We start from the raw sequence: 19,650 nt of genomic DNA on the forward strand, positions 1-19,650 counted from the left end.
GGTAGCTTTAAGTCTCCTCTGCCTTATATAGTTAAAAGAATCAGCCAGACTTTTGGGGAATGCTTATACACAGAATTTGGGGCTTTCCCTCTCTGGCTTGCTTCTTTCCAAGGCTATCCTACACACCTCATCTTCCAGCAGCAGCTGTATAGGCCTTGAACTCTTTTGTGGTTTTCCAGATGGTACTGCCCAAGATACAATCCAAAATTTAGCTGCCCTAAACAGAGCTGACTGGGACTTGCTCTCAGGATAAAAGCCATAAAAAGCAGAAAACTGACCCTGTCATTTCCTTCTTCTAAGCGTTGACCTATCTCCAGGATCTGCCCACTTCTGTTCACTCACCAATGCTTTTGGATAGTGTGTTTTTATTTTTATTTTTTAAAATTTATTTATTTGGCTGCACTGGGTCTTTAGTTGTGGCTCGCAGGGTCTTCGTTGCGGTATACGGGATCTTCTTCTTAGTTGTGGCATGCAGGATCTTTTTAGGTGCTGCATGCGGGATCTTTACTTGTGGCATGCAGGCTCTTAGTTACGGCATGCGGGATCTAGTTCCCTGATCAGGGATCAAACCCGGGCCCCCTGCATTGGGAGCGCGGAGTCTTAACCGCTGGATCACCAGGGAGGTCACCGGTTTTGGATAGTTTTTAAATTAAAATTTTTTTTTTAATATTTGGTGTAGAATTAATACTTGCTATGTGTTGGAGTTCTGGTACAGTAGGAACTTACTTGGTCAACACATTTAAAATACAGAAATGAACAGACTGGTAGGTGACTGTATGGAGAAGGAATGGTGGGTAGTTTGATGACATGAAAATTAATGCAGGGGGGGTGGGGGCTGGAATTTAGGGAGAAGAGGAAGATAATAGTTTGGAAGGGGAAATTAACAAGACACCCACCCCATGTCCAAGCCTAGTGGTACAAGGAGTGTGAGAGAGAACACAGGAGACCATTTGAAAGAGAGTCCTTGAGGGGGGAAGCAACTTTCTTCATTGAAATTTCAGAGTATTTATTAAGAATGCCTCACTTACAGGCAGGAATATATAATATATAGTATGAATAACATATAAGTACATACTAACTATTAATATATACTAACATAAGTAAATATAATATTTATAAATATGTATATTAGTAAATTGTCCAAGTCTCAAAGCAAGCACATCAACTACAGAGCTCTGCTGTAAATTTTCTGACCCTAAATATCTATACTCACTAGCTTTCTCTTTTTATTATATATATTTAAAGTTCCTGGCATATTTCAAATATAAAGAAATATATAAGAATAAAACAAATATCCTTTTATAAGCCACCCAGCTTTTGTAAATCCACCCAGTTTCCACCATGCATTATAATCTCTCCATTCCTGTGGTCTATCTACTCAAAGGAATATAATGCAGTCATTAAAGATTAATTTCATGAAGGATGTGGAACAGTGAAAGGCACTTACTGTGTATTTCCAAGGAGGTAAGTAGAATACTTTAAATATCTAAGGAATCAATGCAAATGAAATATATTAGGGAATTCTAGTTTCACCTTAATTTAATCCACTTCCCAATTTTTGTAAATCAAAAGATGGTAGGGATGGGAACCTGAAGGAGACTATACACATAAAAAAATAATCTAACTTTATTTCAAATGAATCATGTAATTGGGTTGAATGGGGATAAAAGAACTAGGTGACGTAACTTTTAAACAGAGTACTTTATCTCTACATATGATCTAAAAAGACCTGTAAAAAAAAAAAATTCCTGAACACAACCAGCTGTGTGTTTTGCAGTGACATTATTTAGCAACTCTAAAGCTACTTGCTGTGTATTGGAGGACTGAACAAATGAGTAAGCAGATTGATGACTGGGAGCCTACTTCCAACTACTGAAGACCTAAATATGGAATAAGGAAAGACCAGAAAGCAATAGTTACTTGAAATGGAAGCTATCAGTATTTTACACACACACATATACATGAAGGATTGCTATCCCAGTAACAAGGAGAACATATAGCCCCTAGATCTTGGTTTCCCCAAAGGATTCAGGGCTCTATAGAATCTGTGGTTGCAGCAGACAGTATACAAGATAAACCCAATATCTTATTGACCAGAAAACAAGAGTTCATACTGATGATACAGAAAGAGACGTGGGGGAGAAGGCAAAGCTCTTCTAACAGTAGAAAGCCAATTGCTAAATATAGAAGGGATGATGGAGCAAGAAAGTCATCCTTTTGCAATCATGACAGTAATAATTGATTCACAGAAGAATATTCACGTATGCTAAGACTAGTAGGTGGAGGTTATAATGAGGCAGTTATTACATAGTCTCCAGGATTTCCCCACAAATTAGTTATTAATTTCAAAGACAAGCAGCAATTTTACTGTGGAGAAATCTAGTAATCATCAGTGTATCCAAGTGATCAAAGCCACCATCACCAATGAAACAAATACATCTTTCCTGTTCTAATGCACTGAGAAGTATGCATCATTCATGGAACACTCATGCCACAAACAGTTAACTTGAATCTAATCATGATGAGTCAAACCTCCCATTTAGGGACACCCTACACAATAATTAGCTTGTGTTCTTCAGAATTACCAGTTTCACGGAAGACAAAGAAAGGCTGTGGAACTGATCCAGAATTTAAAGAAACATGACAATCAAATGCAGATTATGACACACCTTAAGAGTAGATCCTGATATAGGAAAAAAAAATGCTACAAATATATATATTGGGACAACTGTAGAATTTGAATAAACTGTAGATTAGAAAATATCATAGCAGTGTATGACAGTCTTAAAATACGTTTGCAAATTCTGACACTCCTCTCATGAAGTAGGGTCCACGCCCCCTCCCCTTGCTCCTGGATAGGCTTTTGTGACTGTCTCAATAGACTGACTGGCAGATTGACTGTTACTTCCAAGGTTAGATTAGCAAAGGCCACAGCACTTCCGCTGGTTTTTCTTGGCAGACTTTTTGAGCCACCATGTAGTGTCCAGTTAGTATGAAGCTGTCATGCTGGAGGCCACACAGATTTGTAAAGACAGGCCAAGGCTGTCTGGGTTCTCAGTTCAGGTACTATATAAACAGGTCTGCTTGTAATCACATTAGATACCCAAAGGATATAAAGGAATTCTATTATTCTTACATCTTTTCTGAGTGTTTAGAATGAACTAAAATACTCTAATAAAAGCATTTCAAAAAATTTAAAATTTACTGTAATGGGGAATTCCCTGGTGATCCAATGGTTAGGACTCCACACTTTTACTGCCACTGGCCCAGGTTCCATCCCTGGTCAGTGAACTAAGATCCTGCAAGCCACGAGGTGCAGCCAAAAAAAAAAAAAAAAAAATTACTATAATGCCCTTAGGTATCTGATACCTATATATCTGATATATATACCTATATATATATATATAATGACATACATGTATGATATTATATGTATGGCTATGATCTCGTTATTTTTAAAGGGAGGGCATCACAGTAAATTTATATACCCTTTCAAAAAAAATTCTATGTCTCTGCCCACTTTCCTCAGCATATTCTGGATATCTACTAATGTCGGTAACTATGAACTTATCTTTTCTCATTTGATTCTGCATAGTATTCCATGAATGGCTAGGCCACAAAGTTTTTTTGTCAGATCCAACTGATGAATGCAAAGTGTGCTATCACCAATAATGCAACGGTGAACATGCTTTATGTACATCCGTAACACAAGTTTACAGGTCATGAGATAAGGCAGTTAAGATTTAGCTGTAAGGGATTTTCATTCAGTAATTTTATTGTCCCAGTTTTACTGCTTTGGTAAAATGGATAATGGCCACTGTAAATAATTTTTCAAAAAGGTAAAGAAAAATCATCCCAACCCTCTCTGCCAGAGTAAACCAGGTAGCATATTAATCAATATCTTTCCACCTGGGACTTCCCATCTGGCACAGTGATTGAGAATCCGCCTGCCAATGCACGGGACATGGGTTCAATCCCTGGTCCGGGAAGATCCCACATGCCGCAGAGCAACTAAGCCCGTGTGCCACAGCGACTGAGCCTGCACTCTAGAGCCTGAGAGCCACAACTACTGAACCCGTGTGCCACAACTACTGAGCCTGCGTGCCTAGAGCCCATGCTCCGCAACAACAGAAGGCACCACGATGAGAAGCCCATGCACTGCAACGAAGAGTAGCCCCCGCTCACCACAACTAGAGAAAGCCCACACACAGCAACGAAGACCCAATGCAGACAAAAAAATAAATATATATATCTTTCCACCTATTAGTGCTATGCACATAATCGCATCTTCAGGTACACATCCCCTTATTACTTGAATTATACCAGGAAGGCTCTAACCTAGTTTTCTTGTGGATGACAATTTTTTTCCTGTCATTATACATCTATATCATATTTTTTCATGGCTATATATTAGAATACATTTATGTAAATATTTTCCTGATACTTATTTCCTTTTTTAAAAATTCAGTATAAACATCTTTGTGTACAGTTTTCCTTACTGTTGCTATAATCTCCTAAGCAAAACCTCTAATGCTAGGATTTGCCAGGGCAGACTATTTTGATACATATTGACCAGCAAATGTTCACTCCTACTAATAGGTGTTGAACACAGAATGCTGTGTATATGACAATTAATCTAAACGGATAACTTTAATGAAATCTCAATCAAAATCCAACAGGTTTTTTGTCTACCCCAGCCCATTTTTAGAGGGGGAACAATGGGGGTGGAATGTGACAAAATTAATATCCTTGGTTTCTGCCAAAGCTCCTGCCTAAAGAGGTCTGGATGAAGGACCATGCATAGAAAAGGCAATGTGACCTGAGCCTGAATGGAAATAATGCAAAGAAACCGATTATTAACAATTCAAGTTTACTAAGAAACTTTCTGTTACTAGTAACTACTTTTAACACTTTCAGAGTTACAGTAAAACCCTACCTTAAGGAATTAATTAGGGTTCAAAATTTCCAATCATATAAGTTGCAGTATGTTATTAGATTAATAAAAAAGTCTTTCAGTCTATAAAATACAAACTAATGATGCTAAATATTACACTGCACACAATGGGTGATTCTGTACATATAACGAACTGGATGGAGGGTGGCAGCCATTTATAAGCCTTGTCCAAATCTGTACTATTGTGGGTGGCGATATTACATGATTCTGATTTTAGGAAATATTAACTGAAGTACAATCTCATTAAGGCGACTTGCAGGATTCCTCTTGAGTATGTTATGAATTTAGGATAGGAAGCCTACCAGAAATTTCAAATATTTGTCCTAATTAGAGGGATTTTTCTGCCCTTGGTTCAGTAATTGCCAGGCACCTATTAGGAGCCAAGCACAGTTCTACACGGTAGAGACAGAATGGTGAAAAACAGCCCTCCGTACGTGGAGGGTACACTGCAGTTGACATCAATTGTTTGTCCATCATTATACTTTTGTTCAAGCCCTGCTCATAACCTTCATGTATAAGCCTTCTCTCCTGAATAGATGCCAATGATTTTTCTCTTGTGTCACATCCTGAGAATCAGGGCATTCAGAGCTCTGGTATAACCACTGACCATATTTATAGAATACATTTTCTCTCCTCTTTGAAACCTCTGATGTTAGTAAAGAGTTCACCTCCCAACTGGATCTTTAAAAACACAGCATTTTATAGAACTTCTTTCCCATGAAGATTCCTTGATGTTTCCAAGTTCTGCAGGAACTTCCCACAACTACCAGCACAGACTTTCCAATAGAGATGAAGACGTGGATTATCTGGAGGCCATTCCTCACCTTCCAGTTCTACAGGTTCCCTCCAGTGTGGACCCTCTGATGGTAAACAAGATGTGACCTCTGGCTGAAGCCCTTGCAACATATATCACATATGTAAGGTCTCTCTCCAGTGTGGACCCTCTGATGGGTGTGGAAATGCGAGGCCTGGCTGAAGCCCTTGCCGCACTGCTGACACGTATAGGGTTTCTCTCCTGTGTGGACCCTCTGATGAGCACTGAGCCCGGCACTCCAGCTGAATTCTTTCCCACACTCCTCGCATTTGAATGGTTTCTCTCCAGTGTGAATTATCTGATGGACTTGGAGATTCGACCTCTGGCTGAAGGCCTTACCACACGTATCACATTTATATGGTTTCTCTCCCGTGTGGACTCTCTGATGGGCTTGAAGATGGGAGGCCTGACTGAATCGCTTTTGACACGCATCACATTTGAAGGGCTTTTCCCCCGTGTGGACGCTCTGATGAGCTTGAAGATTCGAGGCCTGACTGAAGCCCTTCCCGCACTCCTCGCATTTATAGGGTTTCTCTCCTGTGTGGACCCTCTGATGGTTGTGAAGATTCAGGCTCCAATTGAAGCGCTTCCCACACACCTCACACTTGTAGGGTTTTTCTCCAGTGTGGACTCTCTGATGGGCTTGGAAATAGGAACTCTGGCTGAAGCCCTTCCCACACACACTGCATCGAAATGGCTTCTCTCCTGTGTGAACCCTCTGGTGGCTCTGGAAGCTTGAGGCCGAACTAAAACCCTTCCCACACTCTTCACATTTGTAGGGTTTCTCTCCCGTGTGGACGCGCTGGTGACTGTGAAGGTTGAAGCTCAGGCTGAAGCACTTGCCGCACTCCTCACATCTGTAGGGTTTCTCCTCAGTGTGGACGCGCTGGTGCGTGTGAAGATTTGAGCTACAGCTGAAGCGTTTCCCACAATCTGCACACTTGTATGGTTTTTCTCCAGTGTGGATTCTTTCGTGGGCCTGAAGGTGGGACCTCTGGGTGAAGCCCTTCCCGCACACCTCACACTTATACGGTTTCTCTCCCGTATGGACTCTGCAGTGGATGTTGAGGTCTGTGCTACGACTGAAGCCCTTCCCGCAGCTCTCACATCTGTAGGGCTTCTCTCCAGTGTGAATGGGCAGGTGGGCGTACAGGTGTGAGGTCTGATTAAAGCTCTTCCCACACTCATGGCATGAATAGGGCTTCTCCCCCGTGTGGACTCTCTGGTGAGTTTGCAGGTTTGAGCTCTGACTGAAGCCCTTCCCGCACTCGTGACACCAATAGCGTTTCTTCCCTGGGAGGACACCCTGTTGAATGGGACTAGCAGAGCTATAACCGCTGTCCTTCTCATGTGTCCTGTATGTAGGGGACTTCCTGCCCAAGTGTACCTGCTGATGAAGTTCAAGGCTGGTGTGGTCACTGAATCCTTCCTCACGTTCGTTACACTGGTAGGTTTTCGGTCCAGTTTGAATGATACTGCACGGGGCCAGAGGTGATGCCTTTAAGAGATCTTTACCACACTCTCTGTTGCCGTGAGCTTTCTCTCTTTTGTGCACCGTGTCATCATCGAGGTGTGGGGAGATACAACTGAAAATATCAGCACATGGAACAAACATACAGAACTTGTTTTTCACTGGAGTCAGCTTACAACTTCTCTGATAATTCTGAGTCCCATTCAGATAGAGTTTATTCCAGGAATTCTGAGCTCTCCCAGTTGAAAATTCTTGATTTTCAATAACATTAGAATGATCCTCTAGAAGTGTCATTAAACAGCTGTCTTCCACAGAAGCCTGAATGGACACTCCTGCAGGGGAATTATGTTGTTTGGCGGACTGAGAATTCTTTCCGTGAATATTTATCACAGAGTCCTGTCTTTTGGTTAATTTGCTCACAATGTGTCTCTTGATGTGCCAGCACGAAAGCTCTCCCAATGAAAGGAATCTTACTCCTGTTTCATGAAGAGTCTCCGTCTCGTTGTGATTCCTGGCTCCTGAAAGGGAAACAGTAAGGAATTAAGGGCGGAGAGAGTGACAGCACCAAGATGTTGGACTAGGAAGCTCCAAGCCTTTACTCCTGCCACGAAAACATTAAATAAACAACTAGAGAGTAGTGAAAATGACTTCATAGGAATTCTGAAAAACAAAGGTCTACAGCAACCAAGAGAATGTCCAATCAAGAAAAAGCCAAATTTGAAAAGGTGGGATATTTGGGATCAGTCCAGAGTGAGGTTGCCCATATCCCTGGCAGATCTCTTAAGGATACAGACACGGGAAAGACCAAGGGCCTGGACTGAAAAGCAGCAGCTAAAAGCCAGCAGAGGCATGGAAGTGTAATACCAAAACATATATGATCTACCCAAAAGAACGCAGAAAAGGACAGAGATGAACAAAATAGATGAGACCTCCCCCAACAAAAGTAACTGCAAATATACCCATTTCAATAAGTATATTATGTGGAAGTGGACTCCCCTAAAATCAAAAGGCAGAGATTGGCAGAGAATATAAAAAGCAAGATTCAACTACATGCTGTCAACAAGGGATATATTTTAAATACAAGTAAGTAAAAGAAAAAGGGTAGGAAAAGATGTATCATACAAATATATCGTGCAAAGCCTAAGAAAGCTGGAATGGCTAAACGAATATCAGACAAAAAGACTTTACAAAATAGAGCACTATTAGATACAAAGGCATTTTATGACAAAAGGATTAGCAGATGTAACAATTACAAATGTGTATGTATCTAATAAAGGCTCCAAAATACATGAAACAAAAAGAGGGAACTAAAATGAGAAATGGACAAATCTACAGACTTGAAGATTTTTTACACACTTATTAGACCATTAAAAATAAATCAGCAAAGCCATACAAGATCTGAACCACTATGACCAAAACGAAACTTATAGGTCACTGCCCCTAACTGCAGTACATACATTTTTTTTTCCAAGTACATATGCAACATCCATCAAGATAAACCACACCCAGGGCTATAAAACAAATTTCGAAAGACTGCAAAAGATTGGAAAATTAAAGACCACAGTAGAATTAAATTAAAAATCCCAGAATTAAATTCAACACCCAGAAAACTCCTATAAGAAATCACAAGGGAAATTAGAAAATATTTCGAAATAATAATGAAAGAAAATACTATCAAAATTTCTGGCATGCAGTTAAACAACTATCAATTTCTGGCATGCAGTTAAACAGCACTCAGATTATTTATAACTTTAAATATTTGTATTAGAAAGCAAGAAAGGCCTAAAGTCAATCACCTGAAGTTCCATTTTAAGAAGCCATAAAAAGAAGAGGAAATTAAGAAGGAAGGAAATAGTGAAAAGCAATTAAACAAACAAGGGGGGAAAAATCAAGGAAAACAAAAACTGAATCAAGGAAAAAAATAGAAAAGACAAACACACCACTGTAAAGCAATTATACTCCAATAAAGATGTTAAAAAAAAAAGACAAAAACTACGAACATCAGGCATAAAAGATGGGATATTACTAAAGATCGTAAGAGTCATTAGAATAAGGGGATATGTTCAACAACTTAGATAAAATATACCAATTCCCTGAAACATACAAATCTGTTACAAGAAAAGCAAAAAATGTAAGTAGTTCATGAACTGAAATCATACATAAAAACATTCTCACAAAAGGACCAGACAACTTCACTGGTGAATTCCATTTAGCACGAAGGAAAGGAATAATACCAGTCTTACACAAACCCTTGCAGAAGGCCGAAGAGGAGGGTATACTTTCTGAGGTATTGTGTATAATAAGGCCAGTATTACCTTGATATCAAAATAGACAAAGACATTAAATACAAAGAAAATTACAGATCAAAATCCCTACTTAATGTAGGTGCAAAAATCCTAAACAAAGAGAAAATCTTGTTTTTTATAGTACACAATAAAAGGGTACTATGTAATAAATAAGTGGGGTTAATCCCAGGAATGCGAGGTGGTTTTAACATGTGAAATCATCAGTCCTTCATGCTCCTTTAATAGCATAAAGGAGAAGGAGGACAAGATGGCAGAGCAGAAGGACTTGAGCTCACCTCCTCTCATGAAAACACCAAAAATCAATTACTTCTCAACAACCATTAACAAAAAAGACTGGGACCTATCAAAAAAAGATATTCTACATCCAGAGACAAAGAAGAAGCCACAACGAGATGGTAGGAGGGACGATTTTGTGATATAACCAAATCCATACCTGCCAGTTGGGTGATCCACAAACTGGAAACTAATTATATCACAGAGGTTCTCCCACAGGAGTGAGTTCTGATCCCCATGGCAGGCTCCTCAGCCTAGGGGTCTGGCATCAAGAGGAAGAGCCCCCAGAGCATTTGGCTTTGAAGGCCAGTGGGGCTTGATTTCAGGAGCTCCACAGGACTGGGGGAAACAGAGACTCCACTCTTGGTCGCGTGTGCACTGGGACCCAGGGCAAAGCAGTGACTCCGTAGGAGCCTGGGCAAGACCTACCTGTGGGTCTTGGAGGGTCTCCTGGGGAGGCAGGGGTCAGCTGTGATCCACTGCAGGGGCAAGGACACTGGTGGGGGAGCCCCCAGGGAATATTCCTCAGCGTGAGCTCTCCTGGAGGTCATCATTTTGGCACCAAGACCTGGCCCCACCCAACAGCCTTCAGGCTCCAGTGCTGGGATGCCTCAGGCTAAACAACCAACAGGGTGGGAACACAGCCCCACCCATTGACAGACAGGCTGCCTGAAGTCATCCTGAGCCCACAGTCACCTTTTGACATGTCCCTGCCCACCAGAAAGCCTGCACAAGCCCCTGCACCAACCCCACCCACCAGGGGGCAGAAACCAGATGCAAGAAGAACTACAATCTGCAGCCTGTGGAATGGAGACCACAAACACAGAAAGTTAGACAAAACGAGATGGAAGAGAAATATGTTGCAGATGAAGGAACAAGATAAAACTCCAGAAGAACAACTTAAGTGAAGTGGAGACAGACAATCTGCCTGAAAAAGAATTCAGAATAATGATAGTAAAGATGATCCAAAATCTTGGAAAAAGAATGGAGGCACAGACCAAGAAGATACAAGAAATTTTAAAGAACAAACAGATGAACAATAACTGAAATGAAAAATATACTATCAGGAATCAACAGCAGAATAATAGAGGCAGAAGAACCAATAAGTGAGCTGGAAGACAGAATGGTGGAAATCACTGCTGTGGAACAGAATAAAGAAAAAAGAATGAAAAGAAATGAGGACAGTCTGAGACCTCTGGGACAACATTAAATGCACCAACATTTGCATTATAGGAGTCCCAGAAGTAGAAGACAGAGAGCAAGGGCCTGAGAAAATATTTGAAGAGATAAGAGACTTCTCTGGTGGCGCAGTGGTTAAGAATTCGCCTGCCAATGCAGGGGACACAGGTTTGAGCCCTGGTCCGGGAAGATCCCACATGCTGTGGAGCAACTAAGCCCATGCACCACAACTACTGAGCCCACATGCCACAACTACTGAAGCCCACGTGCCTACAGCCCATGCTCTGCAACAAGAGAAGCCACTGTGATGAGAAGCCCGTGCACCGCGACGAAGAGTAGCCCTTGCTTGCCACAACTAGAGAAAGCCCAGGCTCAGCAACGAAGACCCAATGCAGCCAAAAATAAATTAAATAAATTAAAAAAAAGAGAGAATAGCCAAAAACTTCCCTAAAATGGGAAAGGAAACACTCAAGTCCAGGAAGTGCAGAGAGTCCCATACTGGATAAACACAAGGAGGAACAAGCCGAGACACATATTAATCAAACTGACAAAAATTAAAGACAAAGACAAAATATTAAAAGCAACAAGGGAAAAGCAACAAATAACATACAAGGGAATTCCCATAAGGTTATCAGTTGATTTTTCAGCAGAAACTCTGCAGGCCAGAAGGGAGTGCCAGGGTATATTTAAAGTGATGAAAGGAAAAAACTTACAACCAAGAATACTCTACCTGGCAAGGCTCTTGTTCAGATTCGATGGAGAAATCAAAAGCTTTACAGACAAGCAAAAGCTGAGATAATTCAGCACCACCAAACCAGCTTTACAACAAATGTTAAAGGAACTTGTCTAGGTGAAAAAGAAAAGCCCACAACTAGAAACAAGAAAACTACGAATGGAAAAGCTCACTGGTAAAGGCAAACATACAGTAAAGGTAGGATATCATCCACACACAAATATGATATCAAAACCAGCAATTGTGAAAAGACGAGAGTACAAATGGAGAATATTGGAAAAGCATTTGAAATTAATAGACCAGCGACTTATAGCAGTCTGTGTATATATACAAGATTGTTTTATCAAAGCCTCATGGTAACCGCAAACCAAAAGTCTACAATAGATACACAAAAAAAGAAAAAGAAATCCAAAAACAACACTAAAGATAGTCATCAAATCACAAGAAAAGAGAACAAAAGAGGAAGGGAAGCAAAAAGACCTACGAAAACAGTCCCAAAAGAATTAACAAAATGGCAATAAGAACATACATATCAGTAATTACCTTAAACCTAAATGGATTGAATACTCCAACCAAAAGACACAGACTGGCTGAATGGATACAAAAACAAGACCTGGATATCAATATATGTTGTCTCCAAGAGACCCAATTCACATCTAGGGACACATAAAGACTGAAAGTGAGGGGATGGAAAAAGATACTCCATGCAAATGGAGATCAAAAGAAAGCTGGAGCAGCAATACTCATATCAGACAAAATAGACTTTAAAATAAAGACTGTTACAAGAGGTAAGGAAGGATACTACATAATGATTCAAGGGATCAATCCAAGAAGAAAATATAACAATTGTAAATATATATATGCACCCAACATAGAAGCACCTCAATATATAAGGCAAATGCTAACAGCCATAAAAGGAGAAATTGACAGTAACATAATAATAGTGAGGGACTTCAACACCCCACTTACATCAATGGACAGATCATTCAGCCAGAAAATCAATAAGGAAACACAGGCCTTAAATGACACATTAGACCAGATGGACTTAACTGATATTTTTAGGGCATTCCATCCCAAAGCAACAGAATACATATTCTTCTCAAGGGCACATGAAACATTCTCTGGGATAGATCACATGCTGGGCCACAAAGCAAGTCTCAGTAAATTTAAGAAAATTGAAATCTTATCAAGTATCTTTTCTGACAACAATGCTATGAGATTAGAAATCAACTACAAGAAAAAAAACTATAAAAAACACAAACACATAGAGGCTAAACAGTACGTTACTAAACAACCAATGGATCACTGAACAAATCAAAGAAGAAATTTAAAAAAAAACCCTAGAGACAAATGAAAGTGAAAGCACAATGATCCAAAACCTATGGGACACAGCAAAAGCAGTTCTACGAGGAAGTTTATAGCAATACAATCTTACCTCAGGAAACAAGAAGAATCTCAAACAACCCAACTTTGCACCTAAAGCAACTAGAGAAAGAACAAACAAAACCCAAAGTTTGTAAAAGGAAAGAAATCATGAAGATCAGAGCAGAAATAAATGAAATAGAGATGAAGAAAACAAAAGATCAATGAAACTAAAATCTGGTTCTTTGAAAAGATAAACAAAATTGATAAGCCTTTAGCCCGACTCATCAAGAAAAAAAGGAAGAGGGCTCAAATCAATAACAATATTTACACAGAAAAAAAACAGCACAAAGGAGAAACTCTTATGATTGTCTGAAAAAATGAGAATAAGCATTTGACAAATTACCATACCCATTCATGATCAAAATGTGCATTAAATTAGGAAGAGAAAGGAACTCAGTCCATTAAGGACACTAAAAAATCACCTCCAGTTAACACCATGCTCAGTGAGGAAAGACTGAATGCTGTCTACCTGCATTCAGGCAGAAGGAAACAAGAGGCATACAGATTGGGAAGGAAAGTAAAATAATGTACTTGCAGAAGTTATGAATCTATATATAGAAAAATCTTTAGGAATGTACAAAAACGCTTCTAGAACAAGTGAATATACTTGAAGATTGCAGGCTACAAGACTGATGTACAAAAATCAACTGTATTCCGACATAGAAGCAAATAACTGAAAAACAAAATTAATTCCATTTATATAGCATCAAAAAAATAAAACACTTCTGAAAAATTAGAGATACAATTCCTATAGGCTACATGCTATAAAAGGTGACATTGTGATTTATAATAAATGTTTTGTCTTCTTCCATGGTTCCTGGCTCACAGCTCCCAAAACCCTTGGAATTTCCTGAGATAAGAGCAATCGGAGCATCTTTTGTTCTAATATTTAGTCTTTTATCCTCTGTTCCTGAAATGGCTTCAGAGCCCTAAGGGTGAATGAAATGGGTGTCTTCTTATTCATGATGAGCCCCGGGATGCTGAACCTATGAATAAGGCCAACCAGATCTTCAAATTTACTCAGTTGAATTTTGTTTTTTTTTAATCAGATTGGTGGCAGTGACAAGATCCCAAGTGGAACTTCTGAGCGCATTCAGAAGAAATACAGGCACGGTGCCCTGGAGAACCATTCTGAGTTCAGTCTTTCTTGCTGTTTCTGAGGGCTGCTGGTATGTGTTGTAAGTGTTTCAGAAATTGTGTGATATCTCCTGGCATAAAATGTTGTCTGTCACCAAAATTGAGGCTCATACCAAAAGGACTGAACCCTAGCATCAGGGAACTGCCCTCGCTCTCAGGCAAAGGCAGTGTCAGTAGAATCTACAGATTGTGGGGCATGTGGATGAAGTCCATTCTGCTTCTGCAAAGAAAGACCCCTCAATGCCAAACTTTTGCCACACCGATGTCCTTGTCACCTGGCAACAGTCTGCTCCTGTATCAGATAAACTGAGACGGGTAAACAATGGCTGTAAATGCAACGAACAGTCGGGGCTCTGGGAAAACCAAGATATATGGCCACTTGGTTTTTCCCAGCTCCCCGGCAAACCCCATTTTTTGGTGTTTGCATTCCTTCACCCACCACGGTGCATTTAAGAAAAACTTCTTTTTATTTTTAAAGTCAAAACTCTCTGTACAGCATGGGAACTATAGTTAATAATACTGTATTGCATATTTGAAAACCGCTAAGAGTAGATTTTAGAAGTTCTCATTACGAGAAAAGAAATTATAACTATGTGTGGCGATGGATGTTAACGACTCATCGTGGTGATCGTTTTGCGACACACACAAATGTTGATTCATTATGTTGGACATCTGAAATTAATGTTATATGTTAATTATATCTCAATTTTAAAAATTAAAAGAAAAAAACGATCTTTGTCCCTGGAGGCGTCCTCTTTCTGGACCCTTTGAACACTTTGCAGCTGGACTTCATTCAAGTGCCACTCACTATGGGTCATCAGTCTGGATGTTTTCCAGATGGTAAAGCCTTTCCCTGCTGCAAGACCAATGCCCTCATGGTGGCAAAGAAACTATTAAAAGAAGGTGTTTCCTGCTTGGGGTACACCTTGCGCAATCTCCAGTGATCGAGGTACCCGCTTCACCGGGTATATCACACGGAAACCTTGTAAACTTCTGGGAATGATCACTGCCCTATTGGCTTCAATCATCAGGCAAGCTCGAGAGAACTAATGGAAAAAAACAGATTCAAGCAAAATGAGTGTTAATTATGTGGGACAACATGAACTGGAGAGGATGCTCTGATTATTTTCATTTTCCAGTTTTAAGGAGACCTTTTCTCTTAAGTTATATATGACTTACAGAAATCTGGTAAAATATACCTTTGTGAGCAAAGATGAAACATCTACTTTTTCTCCCTACCACCTGATCCTTCCAGAATTCAGAAAGTCTCAGTGAGTACCCTTATTTTCCTGACAGTATATTTGTTCACATAAGTTCAGTAAGCATCTGCTCTCCTTGTGACAGGACACAATTAGAAACACTGGCTGTATTACCAAGGCTTTGACTGAAATGTCATATTTGAGATATGCGTAGACTCATATATGACCACACAGCTTCAAGGAACTGCTTGGAAAAAATCGAACTGGTACCTTGCTTACACGGTTCCAGGAAACCAATCTTAAAAAAGAGTTTAAATAATCAGGCCAACTTTAATACAAACCTTTGTTTAAAAAAAAAAAAAAGGAGGTGGAGTAATTGTAGAGAAAAAAAAATTATGTTTCCACCTTTGTAGATATTAGATTCTAGTCCTGCTAATTGTCTTGGAGCTTCTGTTATCTGTAAACTGGACTGGATCCTGAATTTTTTCTAGTTTCCTTAAATATCTGGCTCTGACTCACCAAACTAACACTTCCAATTTTCTCCTACCCTTCTGATTTGGAATCAGGAAGAAGGCAGGCAGCCCTCGAGTTCCATCAGAAGGGACCTCACCAAGTGCTCCTGCCCAGACACTGCAGGGAAACTAGAAGGTACTGAACCCTGGATGTACATCCCACAGCTAAAAAGACACCCCACCGGACACCTGGTCCTATACAGACACTGGGGACCTCCAAATCAAGGTGACAGGGGCGAGAAGTAGCTGACACCAAGGTAGACTGCTTCTGCCCAAGAAGCCAGACCCAGACTTTAACTAAACGTGAAACCCTTTCTTTCCTTTACTCTGGCATTGGCCTGGAGAGATTATGCCCTCATCTGCATCCCCCAGGCCACTGCTAAGGGGGTTAACCTCTGGAATTTAGAATAGATTTTCTCCCAGCCTGAAATATAAGTTAACTGCCCCCTGGCTTGAATAGGCACAGGCAACAATTCTTACAAATGAATCCATTAACAGTGCCACCTTCATGGAAGTCGTTTGTGCCCTGACAAGACTTATCTTTGTCTGTGGTGGTTATGTTTCTCCTTGGGCCTATGGATGCCTAGATGGCTGGTGCACAGCTGGGCAATGCCTCTTGGTTATCTAACTGTGCCCCTACCCGTTCTAGAAAGGACCTACCAGGAGGCTTTTCCTGATTCAGGGTTCGCTTCCTTTGGTAGGGACCTACTTCCCCGATTAGGAGTAGATATAAATGAGACTGTCATCAGAAACCGCTCCTTAACTCTTGAAGAGACTGCAGATTCCATTGCTAAGACATTAGCTGCCCAGCAGAAATATGTGGACCCTCTGGCCAAGCCCATTCCTGATAACAGGACAGCCCCTGATTATCTTTTAGCTGAAGGAGGAGGTGCTTGTGCTGTGGCCAACACCATCTGTTGTACCTGGGTTAACACTTCTGGGGAAGCTGAAATTCAGGTACAGAAGTTCATTGAGGAGGCCACTTGGCTTAAGAAGATGACTCTTTTGATACTATACATAGAAAACCCTAAAGATGCTATCAGAGAACTACTAGAGTGCATCAATGAATTCAGTAAAGTTGCAGGATACAAAATTAATACACAGAAATCTCTTGCATTCCTATACACTAACAATGAAAGATCAGAAAGAGAAATTAAGGAAATAATCCAATTTACCATCACATCAAAAAGAATAAAACACCAAGGAATAAACCTACCTAAGGAGGCAAAAGACCTGTACTCTGAAAACTATATTTAAGGCACTAAAGAAAGAAATCAAAGATGACACAAACAGGTGGAAAGATATACCATGTTCTTGGATTGGAAGAATCAATATTGTCAAAATGACTGTACTACCCAAGGCAATCCACAGATTCAATGCAATCCCTATCAAATTACCAACGGCATTTTTCACAGAACTAGAACAAAAAATTTTTAAATTTGTATGGAAACACAAAAGACCCTGAATAGCCAAAGCAATCCTGACAAAGAAAAATGGAGGACTTCCCTGGTGTACAGTGGTTAAGAATCTGCCTGCCAATGCAGGGGACACGGGTTTGAGCCCTGGTCCAGGAAGATCCCACATGCCGCAGAGCAGCTAAGCCTGTGCACCACAACTACTGAGCCTGTGTGCCACAACTACTGAAGCCCGTGCGCCTAGAGCCCGTGCTCCACAACAAGGGAAGCCACTGCAATGAGAAGCCCGCACACCGCAACGAAGAGTAGCCCCCGCTCGTCACAACTAGAGAAAGCCTGAGCACAGCAACGAAGACCCAATGCAGCCTAAAATAAATAAATAAAATAAGTTAAAATCCAACAAACCTATGGTTACCAAAGGGGAAACGTGGGGGGTAAGAGGAATAAAGTAGGAGCTTGGGATTAACGTACACATACTACTATATATAAAATAGATAACCAACAAGGATCTACTGTATAGCACAGGGAACTCTACTCAGTATTCTGTAATAACCTATATGGGTAAAGAAGCTGAAAAAGAATGAATATATGTATATGTATAACTGCATCCCTTTGCTGTACACCTGAAGCTAACAACATTGTAAATCAACAATACTCCAATAAAATTTAAAAAAAAAGGGAGGGGAGCTTCAAGATGGTGGAGGAGTAAGACGTGGAGATCACCTTCCTCCCCACAAATACATCAGAAATACATCTACATGTGGAACAACTCCTACAGAACACCTACTGAACGCTGCCAGGAGACCTCAGACTTCCCAAAAGGGTCTTGGTGCTCCGGCCAGGTGTCAGGCCTGTGCCTCTGAGGTGGCAGAGCTGAGTTCAGGACATTGGTCCACCAGAGACCTCCTGGCTCCACGTAATATCAAACGGCGAAAGCTCTCCCAGAGATCTCCATCTCAACACTAAGACCCAGCTCCACTCAACAACCAGCAAGCTACAGCGCTGGACACGCTATGCCAAACAACTAGCAAGACAGGAACACAACCCCACCCATTAGCAGAGAGGCTGCTTAAAATCATAATAAGTTCACAGACACCCCAAAACACACCACTGGATGCGGTCCTGCCCACCAGAAAGACAAGATCCAGCCTCATCCACCAGAACACAGGAACTAGTCCTCTCCACCAGGAAGCTTACACAACCCACTGAACCAACCTTACCCACTGGGGGCAGACACCAAAAACAACCGGAACTACGAATCTGCAGCCTACGAAAAGGAGACCCCAAACACAGTAAGTTAAGCAAAATGAGAAGACAGAGAAACACACAGCAGATGAAGGAGTAAGGTAAAAACCCACTAGATCAAACAAATGAAGAGGAAATAGGCAGTCTACCTGAAAAAGAATTCAGAGTAATGACAGTAAAGATGATCCAAAATCTTAGAAACAGAATGGAGAAAATACAAGAAACGTTTAATAAGGACCTAGAAGAACTAAAGAGCAAACAATGATGAACAACACAAGAAATGAAATTAAAAATTCTCTAGAAGGAATCAATAGCAGAATAACAGGCAGAAGAACGGATAAGTGACCTGGAAGATAAAATAGTGGAAATAGCTACTGCAGAGCAGAATAAAGAAAAAAAAGAATGAAAAGAATTGAGGACAGTCTTAGAGAACTCTGGGGCAACATTAAACGCACCAACATTCGAATTATAGAGGTCCCAGAAGAAGAAGAGAAAAAGAAAGGGACTGAAAAATATTTGAAGAGATTATAGTTGAAAACTTCCCTAATATGGGAAAGGAAATAGTCAATCAAGTCCAGGAAGTGCAGAGAGTCCCATACAGGATAAATCCAAGGAGAAATACACCAAGACACATTAATCAAACTATCAAAAATTAAATACAAAAAAAATATTAAAAGCAGCAAGGGAAAAACAACAAATAACATACAAGGGAATCCCCATAAGGTTAAAAACTGATCTTTCAGCAGAAACTCTGCAAGCCAGAAGGAAGTGGCAAGACGTATTTAAAGTGATGAAAGGGAAAAACCTACGACCAAGATTGCGCTACCCAGCAAGGATCTCATTCAGATTCGACAAAGAAATTAAAACCTTTACAGACAAGCAAAAGCTAAGAGAATTCAGCACCACAAAACCAACTTTACAACAAATGCTAAAGGAACTTCTCTAGGCAGGAAACACAAGAGAAGGAAAAGACCTACAATAATAAAC

At 40.4% G+C, this 19,650-nt stretch overlaps 1 protein-coding gene across 7 annotated transcripts in view; it reads right to left on the reverse strand.

Annotated features, from left to right (window-relative positions):
* Positions 1–1,527: 1,527 nt before the first annotated feature.
* Positions 1,528–19,650, reverse strand: part of ZNF235 (zinc finger protein 235) — a 52,042-nt gene continuing 33,919 nt past the window's right edge. For all 7 annotated transcript variants that reach the window (XM_082368471.1, XM_082368469.1, XM_082368466.1 and 4 more), the window contains one exon: positions 1,528–7,757. In XM_082368471.1, the coding sequence (XP_082224597.1) occupies positions 5,788–7,757 (1,970 nt within the window). In that variant the 3' untranslated portion in view covers positions 1,528–5,787. The remainder of the gene's footprint in view (positions 7,758–19,650) is intronic.

This window comes from Balaenoptera borealis (genome assembly GCF_965194805.1).
Source record: "Balaenoptera borealis genome assembly, chromosome: 19".
Lineage (NCBI taxonomy): Eukaryota > Metazoa > Chordata > Mammalia > Artiodactyla > Balaenopteridae > Balaenoptera > Balaenoptera borealis.